The sequence below is a fragment of the Callorhinchus milii genome, unplaced genomic scaffold (assembly GCF_018977255.1).
Source record: "Callorhinchus milii isolate IMCB2004 unplaced genomic scaffold, IMCB_Cmil_1.0 Scaffold15, whole genome shotgun sequence".
NCBI classification, from domain to species: Eukaryota; Metazoa; Chordata; class Chondrichthyes; order Chimaeriformes; family Callorhinchidae; genus Callorhinchus; species Callorhinchus milii.
The window spans coordinates 12,516,371-12,534,543 of NW_024704756.1; the positions used below are offsets into that span (position 1 = coordinate 12,516,371).

The following is an 18,173-nucleotide window of genomic DNA, read 5'->3' on the forward strand; positions in this document are numbered from 1 at the left end:
GTTATACCAGAGAGAGAGAGAGAGAAAAAAAACATTTGCAGAGAAAGGGTTAGACCAGAGAGAGAGAGAGAGAGAAAAAACATTTGCAGAGAAAGGGTTAGACCAGAGAGAGAGAGAGAGAGAAAAACATTTGCAGAGAAAGGGTTAGACCAGAGAGAGAGAAAAAAAAACATTTGCAGAGAAAGGGTTAGACCAGAGAGAGAGAGAGAAACATTTGCAGAGAAAGGGTTAGACCAGAGAGAGAGAGAGAAAAAAACATTTGCAGAGAAAGGGTTAGACCAGAGAGAGAGAGAGAGAGAAAAAAAACATTTGCTAAACTAACACGTTAGGGCTGTGCAAATAAAAAAAGAAAGATCTCTTCCTCCAACATTTAAAGCCTTGTGATCAGCATCACATCAGCACCGTAAGTATCAGTGACTTGTTGTGCCATTTTTTTTTGGTGGTGTTTAAACCCATGAGATCCGCTTTGTGTTGTGCCAAATGCAAGAGACTGATGATAATATTCGCAGATATCTGCGGAGCAAAGAAAACTTGGGAGAAGACGGTACTGTGCATCTCTCTCTCTCTCTCTCTCTCTCTGTGTGTGTGTGTGTGTGTTTGTGGGGGTGAAGGGCTGATGTGTTTGTTCGGTCGTTGCTATATTAAAGGTGTCGGGTTTTTTGAGGGTATTCTGGCTGTTGGGTTCTGCTTTGCTTTGCTGAACGATGCAGAGGGTTGGATCTCAAGCACAGGGTTGGAGGGTGGGGGGGTTTGGGGGTTGGGGGGGGGGGTTGGGGTTGGGGGGGGGTTGGGGTGGGGGTTGGGTGAGGGGGGGTTGGGGGTTGGGAGAGAGAAACGTTTTGACGTTTGCAATGATGTATTGTAAATACATTGGCATCTTCCTCCTTTTGAGAAGAAAATTGGGGATTGCAAGAGACAGACAGACAGAGAGACAGACAGAGAGACAGACAGACAGAGGGTCTTTAGTGTAGACTGAATGATTTGATGCAACTCGACTGTGGATCAGTGAATACGTGTCAATTTCACTGTCTGTGATGGGTTACTGTACATCCACACAACTTGGTTCACTGGAGGGGGGGGGGGGGGTTGGGGGGGAGAGAGGAGATGTATGGGACCAGACCTTTGCCTTGGTATCCTTGGATCACCTCTGATCGCCGCATATTACTCACGGGAAAGAGATGGCAGAGGACTAGAAGTGTTGCGAAACACTGGTGGGAAAATTATATTTTCTTTTTTATTTATTTTTATTATTAAATCAGTATTAAAAAAGAAGACACGGCTTCTTGCTTCCCAACGGTTCTCGATTGCAATAATTCCTTGGAAACATTCCATCACAAAGCGGTTCTTCATACGTCTTGCATCTCGACAATTATATTCCCCAGGCGCCCCCCCTCCCGTTGAAAGCAACAAAAAAAAATTCCAGCAATTTCCTGTGACATCTGTTTTCTTATAGCAAGCAAGAAGATAGATGGCTCTAAACTAAACAGTCCAATGTGAGCTCCTTCGCTTTCCTTTCCCAACCCTGGTCTGCAATGAATGAATTAGTTCTCAGGGCCGTGGTGAGGGTGCAACAATTGGCCCTTTTGTTCTGAGGTTGGGGGAAAGTCAACCAGAGTTTCTTATTCGCCTTGGGACGTCCTCCTGACGTGAAAGGCGCTCTATAAATGCAATCTTGTTGTTGTTGTTGTCGTTGTGATTCCTCATTGCTATCCAGTGACTCTTCCTTAGAATTTGCATGAAGGGGCAGGATTGGGTTGAGATAATAATCCAATGTATTTGTAATGCAGCACCTTTGTTGATTCTTTGTGGCACACAAACAGCCATGAGGTGAATGAGTAATTTATCTGGAGGATTATTGGCCACCATAAGGGGGAGAAATTCCCTTCTCTTTTCCAAGAGTGTCATGGGATCTTGAAAGCCCAAGCCCACTGGAACAGGCAGATGGGACTTTAAACTTTAAAGGACCGAGCTAAAACTAGACATGAAGGGTCCATTATTAAAGAACTTATAGACAGTCGCCGTTCAAGATTTCAAAGAAGAATCACTGCTCACGTAACCATGCTCTTGGATGGGTTGCTGTGCTCTCGAGATAACTAAGACAACAATTGCTGAACAGTTGGAGGAAGAAATGTGACGTTATCAGAAACTCATGACTTAACTGGTAGTATTGCTGCACACGACAGGAATACACAGTGTGTTATTTGAATGAGCCATGGGTTTCCCAATTAAATCATAATTGCCTCTAGAAGTTTGTAGGACAGCATGGGGCTGAGTCGTTCTGTCTACAGACATTAAAGCTATTTTTATGGTAACTACATGGCAACCAATGTGCAGTTACCATTGAACTGAATGCTATTTTCTGCATTCTCAACTGGTAATTTACCCCTGATAGTAAATTATACTGTCCAAAAGAACACAGCATGTAATATTGTAAATCAAATAGCTCAACAGCCGGAAATGAACCACTTGACCTTTGTCAACAAACGTAGCTTTGTTACTGTCAGCAGTAAATCTCAAAAAATAGCATGGAGTATAATAGTAAGACATAAATAAATCTTGCGTAGAACAACCTCACATTTTAATGAACCATATCAGAAAAAAAGAGGTTACGAGTTCAAAATGCAAACTGTTGAATTTAGATCTGTTGGAGACCAAAGTATCTGGGCTAAACGCGCATGAACATTAATATTTAATTTCATAGTAATGAACATGTAGAGAAGTGGGAAGAGTAGTTCAATTCCTTTAGGGATTAATAATGGCCAATAATAATGCTCAGATGCTAAACAAAGGCAAAAGTGGAGCTGTACTGCTGAAAAAATCCTTAATTCATATATTTTTAGCTGAGTTGATTGATCACAACTGCTGAGTGTATGTTATTTGCTTATGTTATACATGATATTGGTCATTTACTGTACATCAAAAAATGAAGGATTTGAATCAGATACAACAACAACTTGCACTTGTATAGCGCCCTCCACGCACTATACAGGTTAGCGTCTCAGAACGCTTAAAAATATGATATGGAAGGCAATAGCACATTCCTTCACATGGCAGTGAAGGAAATATAGCTTATGCCACAAATGGCTGATCTCGTGACTAACAAATTCCTAAGTGAGTCAATAGCACAAATGGGATATAAATCACTTCTTGTGTGTTTTCATAATGTATTCTGTTTATTAAGTATTAATCAGCTAAAGAAGCACTTTATCTGAAGTCATCTAGCAGAGGTAGATGCTGTAGATTTAATGGAATACTTTGTGATTTCATTTCAGCATGATCATAGGCACACATTGCCAATTAGTTTATTATTGCGGGTATTAGTTTGGAAAGTTTATTCCTTCTCTTTTTCTGTGAATCGCTTTGAGATGTCTAGAAGACGTGAAAAGCGCTATATCAAATGCAAGGATTGTTAATATTATCATTATTATTTCAACATGTAGCTGAAGAGAAAACCGTGTGACATCTGCAAAGAGACATTACCAATAATTGTCACAAAAAGACAAAAAAANCTCACATTCATGACCAGATTCTTCTGAATCAGGAGCGTGATAGCTGATTGTGTTTGACAGGTTCACTGTTGTTAGTGCAGTACACTGTATTCATAACACTATAAGTATGAAACAATTATATTTTATAGCATTAATTGACATATTGGTATAATACATTTGAGGATCGTGGCATCTGTTGACGGTCAGCGTGTGGCATTCACGAGTTCCTTACTTTGTTCTGAGGTACAATTGAGTTATTCTATTTAGATCTGGGGTAGGAAAGGTTCTTCGTTCATCATCTCTCATGTCATTCTCTGTTCCTGTACAGTGGCTTGCTTTGATATTTATGAGTGGAGTCTCACAGTGTAGGATTAAGAATTGCTTCACATTGAGTTCATAAGTTCATACGCTTGTAATCCTTCTCGTTTGTTTTTTGTTCTTTCTGTCTTTTAACTCTCTAAGCCTTTCCCGGATATCTGAATTCCTGAATTGTCTTTGTTCCCATTCTTTTAATCATTTCAAGCACCACTTGTATTTTTCTGGAGACATATTGAATAGAACTAGATGCCTTACTGTAAACATTAATAGCATAAATGCGTTTTGAGGTCCATCTCTTCATTTGGATTTATGCTGTGTTACTAAAACTGTAATTGATCAACTAATATCTTATTTAGTTGATGAATCTGGATTTATATTCTAGAAATAAGGTTAATGAGTGCTCCATTATCACATCTCACTCCAACTGCTCCATTTTCATGATCATATTTTGCAGATTTTCAAATTTTATTTCAGTCAGATTTTCAAATTTTATTTCAAAATACATACATTTACTGCGATTGGACACTGATTGACATTACTCCTGTTGCTAAGTATGCGTAAATATCAAAAAATATGGATCAAAAAATATATATGTAGACTAACATTGTGTGTCTTTTTTATGGGGTTTGATCAATAATATCTTTAGGATAAACACAGCTTTTGATGTATTTGTGGATAGAAAAACATCCATTCCAATGACCTACACACTACAGAATTGAATTGAGCTGTGTCTGAACAGAACACTTACATTCACAGTTATGTATGTCTCAAGGCACAGGTGTAGGAAAGTGACAATATGGTGAGCCAATAAAAAATAGAACCACATCCATGGATCATCAATAACACACAAAAACCTAAATAAAATGGAAAAGTACACAAGAAGCTAGAGGGGCAAATTTATTTATTCATTTGCTTTTTTGTTTGTCAGAAACTGCAGCACAGCTGCAGTAAGTAAAAATACTGGACTGTGTCACTCCCCCTGTAGACACTCAGAAGACGTTTGATATAATTTTAACATTCTAGGGGAAAAAGTGTTACAGAATGTTATAATAATAATAGTTCTTGCATTTGATATTGCGCCTTATCACGTCTTTGAGACGTCTCAAAACGCTTCACAGAATATACTGTTAACGCGGATTGACTGTAGATTTTGTGGGCGAAACGCGGCAGCCAATTGCGCACAGCAGGGTCCCACAAATAGTTGTGGATTAAGTGACCAAATTATGTGCTGGATTCATTTTCAGTAGTTACATTTGCAAGTGGTATCCTGCTCAGGGGATTGTGGAATTAGAGGGGTTTCATTGCAAGACCAATCCTGTCCTAACTTGACATCCACCAAAGGATCTCTTGGTCCTAATCTTCCATTGTGTGCTATCTTCAGCCACTAGATCATCAATTGTAATGGAAGGATAAAAATCGTGGCATAATACTAATGATAATAATCCTTGCATTTGATATAGCGCTTTTCACGTCTTCTGGACGTCTCAAAGCACTTCATAGAATATATTGTAAAGTAAATTGACTGTATGTTTGTGGGCAAAACGCAGCAGCCAATTGCGCACAGCAGTGTCCCACAAACAGTTGGTGGATTGAAGTGACCAATTTTATTTTTTTTCTTGAGGGATTATTTTCAGGCTTGTGGAGTAAGGAAACTTCCCACCCTGCTGGGAATTGAATTGCTTGCGAGGCGAGTACTCTAAACACTGAGCTACAGGACTCCAAAACATATACTTTTGAAACACTTAGCGGCACATAGATTGATTTCCGCTAAACATGAAATTCTGTGATGGCTCCATTATTCACTTGGATTTTAATCACTTTGAATTGCTTCAACCACCAAGGGATAAATTATGCATTTTCAATAACCTTGAAGAAAAACTCAGGCAGTAACCATTAGTGTCTCAACAACAAGCACATCAAACAAAACATTGCTGTTTATGGCTTAATAGTCTTGACTAAATAGTGCAATATTTTCTAAGCCGATGACGTCGGCAATCTCTCTGAAGATGTCATTACATAACAGGATCATTGCCAAGCAGCAGAACAACAGTCTAATAACCCAAAGGAAAGGTATCAAATTAACAAGAGGAGAAAGTTAGATTAATATACTCTATATGCAGAACAAAGGTCCCACCAGCTTGATTTCAAAAACAAGGAACAGTCATAAAGATGTATCCCTTCAGGGAGAAAGTGTGCGTTCCATTCCAACAATCTATCTCTGTGATTTCAATGCGTAGTTGGGATGCGTGGAAATCTCAGTTTGGTTTGGATACCCTTAAGCATGGTGATGGGTTTCCACATGTGTCAGACACTCGGTTTACCAAAAAAAAACCAATAATCTGTTGTTACAGTTGGCATATGTGGAGTCCATTGGAAAGTCAATGAATTGACTCTTTTCATTACCATAATAGACAAATACAAAATCATATTGTTCAATGTGTAACAACTACAAAATGCTATAGGGCAGGCATTCTATCAGCTGAAGAGGGCAGCTCTGATCCCAGGCATGAAAAGTAAAGCCCTTTCTGTGTATCTCACGAGACCTCTGATTCATGCTATTCTCCATGTGTTGTGTTCAGAAATGCAGGCCAGGCCACTTTATATTGGGGACTATTACCCGTGTGAATGTCAAGCAACAAATAATTACTACTCATAAATTATCAGTCCCAATAGCTAACCATTTTGACAAGTTCAATAAAACGGGAAAAATAACAAAGCTTGGTAAACTGCTAGCAGCACTTGTAGCCTTGCGTACAAGGTCTCTGAGACAAAATAAACTGTGTACAATGGTGCAGACAAGAAAATATATATTATAATTCCTCTAAACCCAGTGGGAGTGGAGATATTTAACAGAAAAGAGTTTAAGGTGAGACCAGTTGCAAATTAAAACTATGGCACTGAGAGACGGATATCTTTCTATGGTGTTGAGGTGAAAGATCAGGGCAAAGGTTACCTTTATTCTCTTATGAAGAAGACTCTGGGGCTCAGTGATTAACTCAGTGAAAAACCTATTAATTGTTGGGCTTCTTTTCACATTATTGCAACATTAAAGATTTCAAAGATGAATGTGAAATGCAACTTATATCCCTGATATCCCATTGCATTCTAATATACATCATTCGTAGTATCCACAAGTGAAAAGAGCACAGTTCTGTTATTAAATAAGAGTTTCCCGTGCAAATGCTGAAATCACAGCTGTGGTAATAATTATACCTAAACATTCTGTTTTTTTAGTTTGGGGATTTGGTTTGGTTGCCAGTAAATTGGAATATTTTGCAAAAGCTGAAAATCCGTTTCCAATCCTCCTGGCACACAGTGAACAAAGGCTTCCAATCAACTCCTATTTATATAGATTTACATATGAAATTACAGCTTAACATGAAGTTTTTTATTCCCTTTTTTTTGCCACCTTTTTCAAATAAGGAGTCATTGCAATAACTCTCAGGTGTGATACAATGGAACTGTTCCAGTAGAGACATTTTGTTCTGGTGAGAGACGTTTTTCACTGTAATAAAAGTTACTAAAATGGGATCCGAAAGCTGTGTCACAAAACAAATTATCTCTCCTCAACGTATGACACAAAGTACATCGTTAATCATTTTATCAGGAAAGTTAGGAAAAGGTAAATTAATATTATATTAATGCACATTGTTGCTGTAGTTATTATTAATTTATAGAGCCTGGGATCAATTCAGTCATAATATTGAGTCCTATTTCCACGGGCAGTGGAGTGAATCTCCTGAAAATGCTTTGGAATGGCAAGACCATAATAGGGATATCTGTTAAGACTCAATATTGCTCCCTAAGTTATAAGAGAATTGTCAATAGTAGAAAATATATAATGATTTGAAAATGGAGTATAATTCCAATAGACCATTTGACTACTCATCTGCCTCTGTGAGATCTTATTCAATCGTGATTTATTGGATAACAAATAATTATTTCATCTTATAAAACACCTTTCATGTCTGGATGTTACAAAGCCTGTCACAGGATTTACTGTATGCTGACTGTATTTTGTAGGTGAAAGTGTAATTAATGTCTGTCATGAAATAAACACTCATTATTCTGCAATCACATTTCATCAAGATACTGCCTACATATAACACCAACTGTGGATTAATAACAAGTCTGCCAGACATACCAAAATGAATATGCCTTTAATCAGTTAAAATTGATGCTCGCAATGGGACAGGATTCTTACCCACAAGCTGGAAACTTTGCAAACTACAACACAGCTGTGAACATGTTAAGTCTCTCCTGCTGATTGATTTCAATCACTTTTCAACATATGGGCTCTGGTTATTTGATCTCAAACATTCTGGCTGCCCCCAGCAGTTTTTACTTTTTTCAGGAAATAGCAGAATATGTACCTAGGAAGTGAGAAATGAACCAACATTCCATTCCGCCCACAAAAGCAAGACTTAGGCATTTTAGCAAAACAAAATTTTGGATTTGGATGCAGTACGTCAGCCCAGACCATGCTGCATTCACTCGATCTCTTCTCAGATCTGCTTCCTTTTAACTTGCAGCATATTATTTTATTACGTTTGATTCATCTGCCCATTCACCATGGGAAGCAGGACACCAAAGGTCTTGGGAAAACTAGTAAATGTCAAGAAATGGATGTTCAGACATTGTCACAGTTTTACACAATAACTACACACACAGGCACATTCAGTCAAAGGATCATAACTGCAGGAACTAATGGTTAACAGTATTTGTGGTTCAGTGTCTTTACTAACCCTATGATAAACGAGTAAGACTCCCCTCTTACTAATTAAGGACAGACCATGACTTCATTCTGAAGTGAGGAAAATGTGAACATCTATGACAAATCTGCAACAGCAATTGATTCAGATAAAGATAAAGCTCTGTCAATTTGGTGCTCTGTAGATTATGTATGCAAAGCAAACCCTCTTTCTTGTGTACACTCAGTGCAATATTTTTGCTGCATTCTTTGAGATGAAACGAGTTGTGTAATTCAGGGTTGAGCAGTGGAATTTGGATACAAATTATTCTGAAGATCCATCTGGGGTGGTGGTACCAGCAATTCTTTGACTCTTTCCCCCCCACCAAACCCCCACCTTGTATAAACGCAAGCATCCAAATTGACGTGGCTTCAATCCCAAATGGTACCTGAAAAGTTCTTGGGCAATCCGATGGGTATCCAAAAATCTTCAAGGAAGCATTACTTTTACTTTTAAAGACACAGTCATTAGATTGAGGTCAAGTAATTCACTCTTAAATACAACCTTAAAAGAAAGCAAATAATTAATGGCGCTGTGCACATCCACGTAGTACATATGACCAGAACTCCAAAAATTAGGTATTTGAAAATGCCCCGATCAATGTGATTACTGATTCTAGTGTTAAATTAATTTAATAACTCTATTTAATGGCATTTTTAGTAATCATCCTTAATTCTGCCTACTTTTTTTTACTGATTGGTGCTCCCCAAACAGTTAAGTTTTTTACAAGATATGTATCCTACGTGAAGGAGCTATAAGGGGATTGGTTATTGTTAAGGACTACAAGTGTAATTTCCTGCCCAAGTTCCACGATTTAGGAGAAAAATCAAAATAAGTTTTGGACTTTAACCTCTTGCTTTAAGCAAACATTTCCCAAAAAAATACAGGTCAGTGGCAGGTTATAAATGAGCGTGGTGTAAAACGCAAATGTGCGCGTACATTCTTTTTCAAAAAAAAATCTTGGAGTGAAACTAGTGGATGATGTTTAAATCTGGTGACTGGGTCTGTGTTGACAGTTGGATTGACTTTACATATTTCTCTGAGTTAATGTCTGCCAAAACACAGTATTTCCTGAGGGCAATTTATCTAATTAGTGACCGAGGAACTCACTGACCGTGGAGATAAATACAATGTCAAACAGCATGTTGGGGCCTTCAATTCTGTGGATGTGGGGAGGAGAGTTGGGTGGGTGGGAGTGGTATTGTATTTGCATTTGTGGAATGAGTGCAGCCGTTGGATACAGTTAAGCATTAGAGCTGGACCTTTCACTCATTACCTCATGTCACTCTTGAAAGTGAGCAGTGCCTTGAGCTGGCCAATAATTACAAGGGCATGCTGGGGTCCGTGTGTATGTGTGTGGGCACTTGCTAAACAGGAGGCCACTGATCGGTTCTTTTGTGTTTGACATTCGGGGAGTTGGAGAGAATGAAGTGGAGATTGAACCCTCTGTGACAGAGGATGGCGGGGTTTTATAGCTGCCTTCGAGGCACTTCAGGGTAAGGGAAGAGTCTTTTTTTGTTTTTTAAAAAAAAACTATGTTGATTTCCTCTCTTGTTACGGATAATCCAAACTGATATTGCTGCTCCATTCTTTCATAACTCATTCTGTTTGGCTGCATGTAATTTGTACGGTAGTTTGCAAAAACAAAAATAACAACAAGAAATAATAATAATCCTTGCATTGGACATAGCACCTTATCACGCCTTCGAGACGTCTCAAAGCGCTTCACAGAATATACTGTAAAGTGAATTGACTGTGCATTTTGTGGGCGAAATAATTGAGAGGAAAATAAGTTTTATTACGTGGAAAATCTCCTTGGGCAGCAGAGACTTCTAAAGTGCCTCCTGTTAGAATTCAAAGGCTGAATGAACATTCTTGATGAATATTGATTTTATTATTACATGACAGACTTGAGGAACATTAGTTCCATGGGAAAAAAGGTTTAAACCTGCAGCTGGAAAGCAGACAGGCTGAAGCATGGGTTCGCTCAGCTTTCTGTCTGAATGGTTATTCTTATCATCAGTCACATATGGGTTTCGCATTCTGTGTGAGTAAAAGATATTTTGTTATCAGCGTGACGACGTGCTTCTATATTGTAAACAGTTGGCAGTCATTACATTTCAATTAATGCATCCAAGTAATTTGTTTAATTTGAACGAGAATAGCAAAGGCAGGATTCTTTTAAAATTCAAGTCTATATCAAATAAGGTTTCTGAGTGCAGAGATGAAAAGGGCAGCTGGGATCTAACATTATTGAGACAGACAACAAAGAAACAAAAACGAAAATAATTATTTTGTTTAGAAAACCATACCATGACGTTTGGAGCTTGGAAGATTTAAGGTTTTACCTCGATTTCACCCTTCAGTTATTGTGAAAAATAAATATTGTTCGCAATAATGTATCTACAGCAGAAATTAAAGTTGGATTATATTTCAGGCAAATGGAGAGGAAATGATTGTTTTGCAATTTGAACAGAATTGTGATCACTGTGATTCAACACAGGCTTTGTACACAAAAGAAGGAATTGGCTTTTAAATTACTGGCACACAGACTGTGGTGTAAGTCAATAGTTTAGCTGCTGGCAAAATGGATCAAATGTCCAAAGTGCATAATGATTGGGGTGAGAGTGGAGGGGTGAGGATGTGGGAGAAGAGAGGAAAGTGCTTAGACGACACTCGATTGACAATATCAATAGGTCACAGATGAAACTCGTGATCACTCTTTCAGTTGAAAGATCGGTTGTGAGTTTCCTTGCTTTTCTGCATTGTTAAACATTAGCCCACAGAGGAGCAAAGAACTCGTACAGGCACCAAAATTAGTAAAGAGCCATCTTTCATGAAAGAAGGTGCGAAATGTGGGAATTGTGTTTTTTCCCCTCCAAACAGATTCCTGAACTATATTCATGTTCTTGTACTTTTCCACATACCGACTGCAATTTTGATGATTGTTGAATGGAACTCAGTAGAGGCTGGTGTTAAGGTTGAGATTAGTTATGATCTGGGCCAATAGAAAGGTGCGGAAATATTTGCCCCAAAGTGCGGGGAAATTTGCGCTTTGCAGAAAATTGGTGGAGTTGATTGGTGCTATTGAAGTATATTTTACTGCCAACCTAGTTTTTCACTTCATTGATAAAAGCTAAACATGAGGAAATAAATAACACATTGTTACAAAACATTTTTATTAATTTCTTCTTCAGCAAAAACTATGTGACCCATTTGGTGGTGGGGGGTGGGGGGAACACCAAGGCGGGCCCGAAGGGGCTTGGAGATCGGCTAAAAATCAGACACTCAGGACCAGTGTCCTGGCTGCGAGACTAGAGGAGCTCACCACCCCCTGCCTCTCAAGAGCCCAGCACCATGCACACAGACACAGAGAGAGAGAGACACATACACACACTCGGGCACAGAGACATAATAATAATCCTTGCATTTGATACGACGCCTTATCACGTCTTTGAGACGTCTCAAAGCGTTTCACAGAACTGTGTAAAATGCATTGACTCCATATTTTGTGGGCAAAACGCGGCAGCCAATTGTGCACAGCAGTGACCCACAAACAGTCATGGATTGAAGGAATTATTACCCCCGGAAAAGCAATCGCATACACGCGCACACCGAGACAGAGACAGAAGAGAGAGAGAGAGACACACATACACATTCACACAGAGACACTCATAAACACACACACGCTTACAGGCTCGGGACCAGAAACTACATGTTTTAACGGATTTATAGAGGAGTGCTGCCACACTTTTCTATTGGCCCAGGTTGTGACCCTGCCAGTTTAATAATGATGCATCTTCCAATTATAACAACTACCAAGCTAGTCAATCTTTAATCTCCATCCTTTATTACATGCAGACTAATTGAAATTACGCTTATCTGTCATTTTGAAAGTTATTTAAATGACAGAATGACCGTGCGCGCAACCCATAGCAAGCGTTAAATCAAGGTATCTTGTTCTTACACTGTGCAAAATGGTCCCAATCGAATTTATTTGTCGCATTTGTGCAAGAAAAGATTTTCTAAATAGTTTTGCTGATTCTGTCGTTTCAATGGCTGCTGCTCATTCCCATGCACTCACATATACCCTATGCCCCCCCTATCAGAGTCAACAAGAGCTGGAAAGCACAATCTATTCACTTTCCTATGGCCACTGAATAATCTTGTCTAAAATTCAGTTTGTTCCATTAAAGACCCGTGGATACCAGTTGATCTCCTGAAATTGAGAGGAGGAGATAGTTACAAGATGAAATCTAAGCAGGATTAGTTTGGCACTTCCCATTTCCTCCCTGTTGGAATTGCCTCATTAATAACCAAACAGTACTACCTCCCACTAGTCCTCCAGCCAAGAACCACAAGTCCTGAGTGACTGGATAGTTGGGAAGCTGTGGCTTCTGACCTTTTCGCTGAGCCTCTCAAGTTACCAGGCTGACATTAATTAGGATTTAACGAATAACTGACGCTAGCATGGAACAGATCTGTTCATGAAAATGCAGAGTTTAGTGGTAATGTGTTTTAAGTTCCCACTTAATCTTTAAATGGGATTTCAAATTAAAAATTAGTTCAAAACCTTTCAATGCATATAAATGAGGTACTAATATTTACAAAACCATATTAGGTAGTCCTCTTTTTTATTAAAGGGGGTCCATCAGAGAGGAATGTAGAATTTAATGCCATTTAATATAGAAATGATTTATATTCATTGCTTTACAGATATTTGAATTGCATTTTGAATTGGAAATGTAAATTCCTGTACACCTTTTATCTTGTTAATCTTGAGTTGATTTAAATTAAATTATGAAGGTCGCCCTAACTTTCCTTAATTAAGCAAAGCATAGGAATGCCTTGAGTATTTAAGTGGCTATATAGTTTAGAAAGCAGCAGATTGGCTATTACTGCATGGGTGTTTGTAGCTGCTCTCCCATGTGCAGCTGGAATAATTTCTAGAAGAAAACTCAACGTAGGGGGACTAGTGGGAGGTAGTCTTGGGACATCCAATGCCTTGGGACGTCCTCTCGACATGAAAGGCGCACTATAAATGTAATTTTGTTGTTGTTGTTGTTGAGGTAGTACTGTTTGAGTACCATCCCCCAGTGCCTTCGCCTTGCTTCCTCCCTTTCCTCCTTCAAGGCCGGTCTCAAAACCTTTCTCTTTGACCGAGCCTTCAGCTCCCCTCTCGAAACTCTACCTTTCCTCCTCTACTCTCAACTCCACGACCACCGATGTCCTGACAGCCTGCCTGTCCGACATCGAGTCCTGGACGAGAGACAACTTTCTTCAGCTCAACGTGCGAAAAACCGAGGCCCTCCTGATTGGCTCACGTCAGCGCCTCCGCACCTCAGGCGCTGACACCATCAGCATCCAAGGCTGCACTCTCCACCTCTCAAAGCCAGTCAGGAACCTCGGCGTTTTGTTCGACCCTGAGCTGTCCTTTCTCCCTCACATCCGCACCACAACTGGCACCGCCTTCCATCACCTCCGGAACATCGCCAGACTACGGCATTACCTCACCCCTCACGCTGCTGAAACCCTAGTTCACGCCTTTGTCACCTCAAGACTGGACTATGGGAACTCTCTCCTCGCCGGCCTTCCCGGTACCTCCCTCCACAAGCTGCAGGTCATTCAGAACTCTGCAGCTCGTGTACTGTCCCGCACCAGGCTTCGGGACCACATCACTCCCACCCTCGCTCGCCTCCACTGGCTCCCCATCCCCCAGAGGATTGATTTCAAGATCCTCATCCTCACCTACAAGGCCATTCACAGCCTTGCTCCCTCCTACCTCTCCGACCTACTATCCCCCTACCTACCTGCCCGTACCCTCTGTTCCTCTGGCTCCGGTCTGCTCCACGTCCCCCGCCCCAACCGCCCTACCATCGGTGGTCGGGCCTTCAGCCTCTCAGCCCCGAGGCTCTGGAACTCCATCCCCCAGTGCCTTCGCCTTGCTTCCTCCCTTTCCTCCTTCAAGGCCGGTCTCAAAACCTTTCTCTTTGACCGAGCCTTCAGCTCCCCTCTCGACTCTCTTCCCCCTCCTCGCTCCCTCCCTTCCCTCCCCTTACCCTGACCATTTCCCCCTCCTCGCTCCCTCCCTTCCCTCCCTCCCTGACCATTTCCCCCCTGCTCGGGTCATGACCCAACTGTGCAGCGCCTTGGGACGTCCTCCTGACGTGAAAGGCGCTTTATAAATGGAATCTTGTTGTTGTTGTTGTTGTTGTTTGGTTATTAATGAGACAATTCCAACAGGGAGGAAATGGGAAGTATCAGTCTATGCCTCTCAAGGCTCCCACACAGCTAATAAGAAATTCACCTGAATGGAACTCATTAAGTATTTTGATGTTTGAATATGATTCACCATTGCATCTGCTCCATGCAAATATGTGCTTAAAATGAATCTAGGCGACGTAGAATGTACATAAAGGACAACAACAACAACAAATTACACTTGCATAGCGCCCTTCAAGTCGGAAAAACGTCCCCGGGCGCTGACCTGACTAGGATCAGCACATGTGAGCACCAAAGGCCCCTGTTCACAAAGTCAGACATAGGCACATTCACCACGAATGTTGTCCATTGCATCCAACTTATACATTCTGTATAAATTTCAACACGTTTTTCACAACCACTGGATACTTGTTCACTCCAGAACAGGAGTCCACTCATTAATCTCAATCGGAATTTCAATCAGAACAGTTTATGTACATAAACCTTACAATTTATTACCTATCCGACCCTCAGCCTTTTGGCTAAGATCAAGTGTACCATCACTTGGATACAATAGATCATATCTGATGATCTTGGCATTATTTTATTATCTTGGAACCAAGGCACTGTGCGTTGCCTCCTTGTCTTATAGCAGAGAGGTTAGTTTGAGGGATTCGATTTTGAGTCCATTGGATTTTCTGCGATGAAGCTGCACTGATGTATTTTAAATAAATAATCAATTGTTGCATTGCATTTGGTAGGTTTGACCTGTTCATGTTAAAATGTCTCAAAGCGCTTCACAAAGTTTTTTTCCAGAGTATAGTAACTAGTATTTGTAGAGAAAAACCATAGCTAATGTCCCAAAGACGGATGTGAAGCCGGTGATCAATGTTATCTGGGAGGTTGCTGGCTGGAACATCAGAAGCTTGACTTAACAGGGAAAAACCTATTTGTAAAACATTACGACATTATGATGCAAATTTCAGGAAAGCATGTAACCGCGTCGCAAAAATATCAATACACTGTTTTCCCTGCTCCTTTACAAGGCCTCTTTAATCTCTTGCAGACATATTCAAAGTGATGCGGGCAAAGTATCTCATTTTTACATTTTAACTTATCACTGATGTGTCCAAAATTTATTTCTCTCGTCATTGCATCCAGCTGTTTGGAAAACCAGATACTTGGGTACTAAGTTTGTTAAGGCAGGAGTTTCTAAACGTTCTGGGCTCAAGGCCCTCCAAGGTATCAAAGCCCTTAAGGATATTAGGTATCCTGACTGAGGACCCCCTATTCTGGCTGTGCGGACTTCCTACAGAGTAACAAAGCCTCCCTCCCCACAGCCTTCACTAAAGGCTGATCTTAAATACTTTGCACTGGAACCATGGGGATGTACCTGTCTCATCCATCCTCTGGCTGCTTGGGCTCCTGTAGTCCAACTTGGCTTCTGTAGCCTTGGGAGCAAAATGATTTCTTAAACTCAATCAACTTAACTTCTTAACATTCAAAATCCTTGCATTTGATATAGCACCTCATCACGTCATTGAGACGTCTCAAAGCGCTTCACAGGATGTCCTGTAAAGTGGATTGACTGTGTATTTTGTGGGCGAAATGCAACAGCGAATTTCGCACAGCAGGGTCCCACACACAGCCATGGAGCGAGTGACCAATTTTTTTATCTGGGGGGATTATTGGCCAGGACATTGGGAGAAACTCCCTTCTCTTTTCAAACAGTGTCATGGGATATTCAACATCCACCTGAACACGATGATGGAAATTCGGTTTACCGTCTCATCTGAAGGACGGACATTAATGTTGAACATTGATATTGTCAATCGCAGTTCAGGAGGGAAAACAAAGCAGCAAAATGATGAAATGGGGATAAGGAGGAGCAAGGCAATGTGATGGAGAAGAGCTACAATTCACAGGGGTTAAAAAGATACAAAAAAAAGCTTTATAAATGAAAGGATAAACAGACTGCAGCTATTTGGAAGCTGGTGAATTGTTTTGTTTCTAAGGTCACCTAAACTGCAAATATTCTGCCCCCAGCTACTTGACGAGTGGAATTTTCTAGTCCTGCATTAAATTCAGCTCTGCTTGGCTTTTATGTGTTTTTCCAATCTAATCATACAAGCCAAATACATGACTACACAGTAACCGGCAAACCAAAACGAACGGCAACAGAGTTGATGCTTCGAACAGAGCTTAAATGATGAACTCTTGGGAGAATAGATTGAAATGAAATGAGGAAACAACAGGCACAATTGCAAAACACAAGTCACTGTGGAAGTTATGGCTAGATATGCAACTGTTTTTGTTCAAGAAATAGCTTGGTACAGTATTGAAAGGATGGTTCAGAACCTCAAGGCTTTTGTAGGCAGTCAACCAGCCGACCAACTAGCTATACAATGAATCTTGTCAGTTCCCATCCATTCGTTTACTGGAGTCCCACATAACGCTGGAAAATGAATGTCCCATAGATCTTTGCTTACCAACAGGCATCCACATTATATGGATATCGAGTAAACAGCGGCCGAAGTGTAAGTCCTCGGTTTGCTTTTCAAATTATTCAGAAGTTGGTGTTTATAAAAAAGGTGAGAAAATAAAGTTAAATGAATCTTATAACGCACAAAGCACATGTGTGCGAGGCCATGAATATTTCATTTTCGAATAAATCTTGGATTGTGACACGGTCTTCTAAGTTAAAATTAAGTAGAACATTTATCGGTTTCGCCCACAAAATACACAGTCAATTCACTTTACAGTGAATTCTGTGAAGCGCTTTGAGACAGCTTGAAGATGTGATAAGGGGCTATATCAAATTCAAGAATTATTTTTCTTTTCTTAAAGCAGGATATGGATTCAAGATAGTGATTTCACAGTTCCTGTTGTCAGCTCCTAGGGGAACTCTCCTGGACATAACCATGGAATATTGCCAAATGCAATGGCTAATTACTGAGTTTCACGGGTTGCCTGCCTTCTCTGTTGTTGTTTCAGTCTGTTTCTTTTTTCTTTATAGCCTGAAGGGAAATGTCTGCATAATTCATCTTGTTTTCACACATTCATCATAAATGAAAGGTCCTTGTACTGGCCCTTGGTGCGACCTGGTGCTTTTCCCTATTATTTTCCACTTTTTGGGGGACTGTGGGGTTTGAAACGAACCCAGAATGGAAAACAGTAGCAAAAGTGGTAGGAATGACAGGAACAAAGCCATGGGAGTTAAAGTTGCCTTGCACCTGCTCTGAAATAATTTCAAGTTAGAGGAGAGATCTCACTATTATGCATGGGGCATAAGATGCTCCTTTATTCCCTGAGGCTCTCTCACAACTCTCATTTACACTGCAATTCTCCCATTCGAGGACTTTTTGCAACCCAATATGCATGTTATACCTTTTATTTATTCTAATGGAGGGCCCTG

At 40.3% G+C, this 18,173-nt stretch overlaps 1 protein-coding gene across 2 annotated transcripts in view; it reads left to right on the forward strand.

The window, feature by feature from the left end:
• Positions 1 to 265: 265 nt before the first annotated feature.
• Positions 266 to 18,173, forward strand: part of zgc:66433 (DUF4592 domain-containing protein) — a 45,258-nt gene continuing 27,350 nt past the window's right edge. Inside the window, exon 1 of one of the 2 annotated variants that reach the window (XM_007892920.2) lies at positions 266 to 403. Coding sequence is in view for 1 of the 2 variants with exons in the window: in XM_007892914.2 (XP_007891105.2) it covers positions 10,016 to 10,053 (38 nt within the window). In the remaining variant the exon portion in view is untranslated. Of the gene's footprint in view, positions 404 to 9,746; positions 10,054 to 18,173 lie in introns of those variants that run through there. The other variant, XM_007892914.2, reaches the window with a different exon arrangement.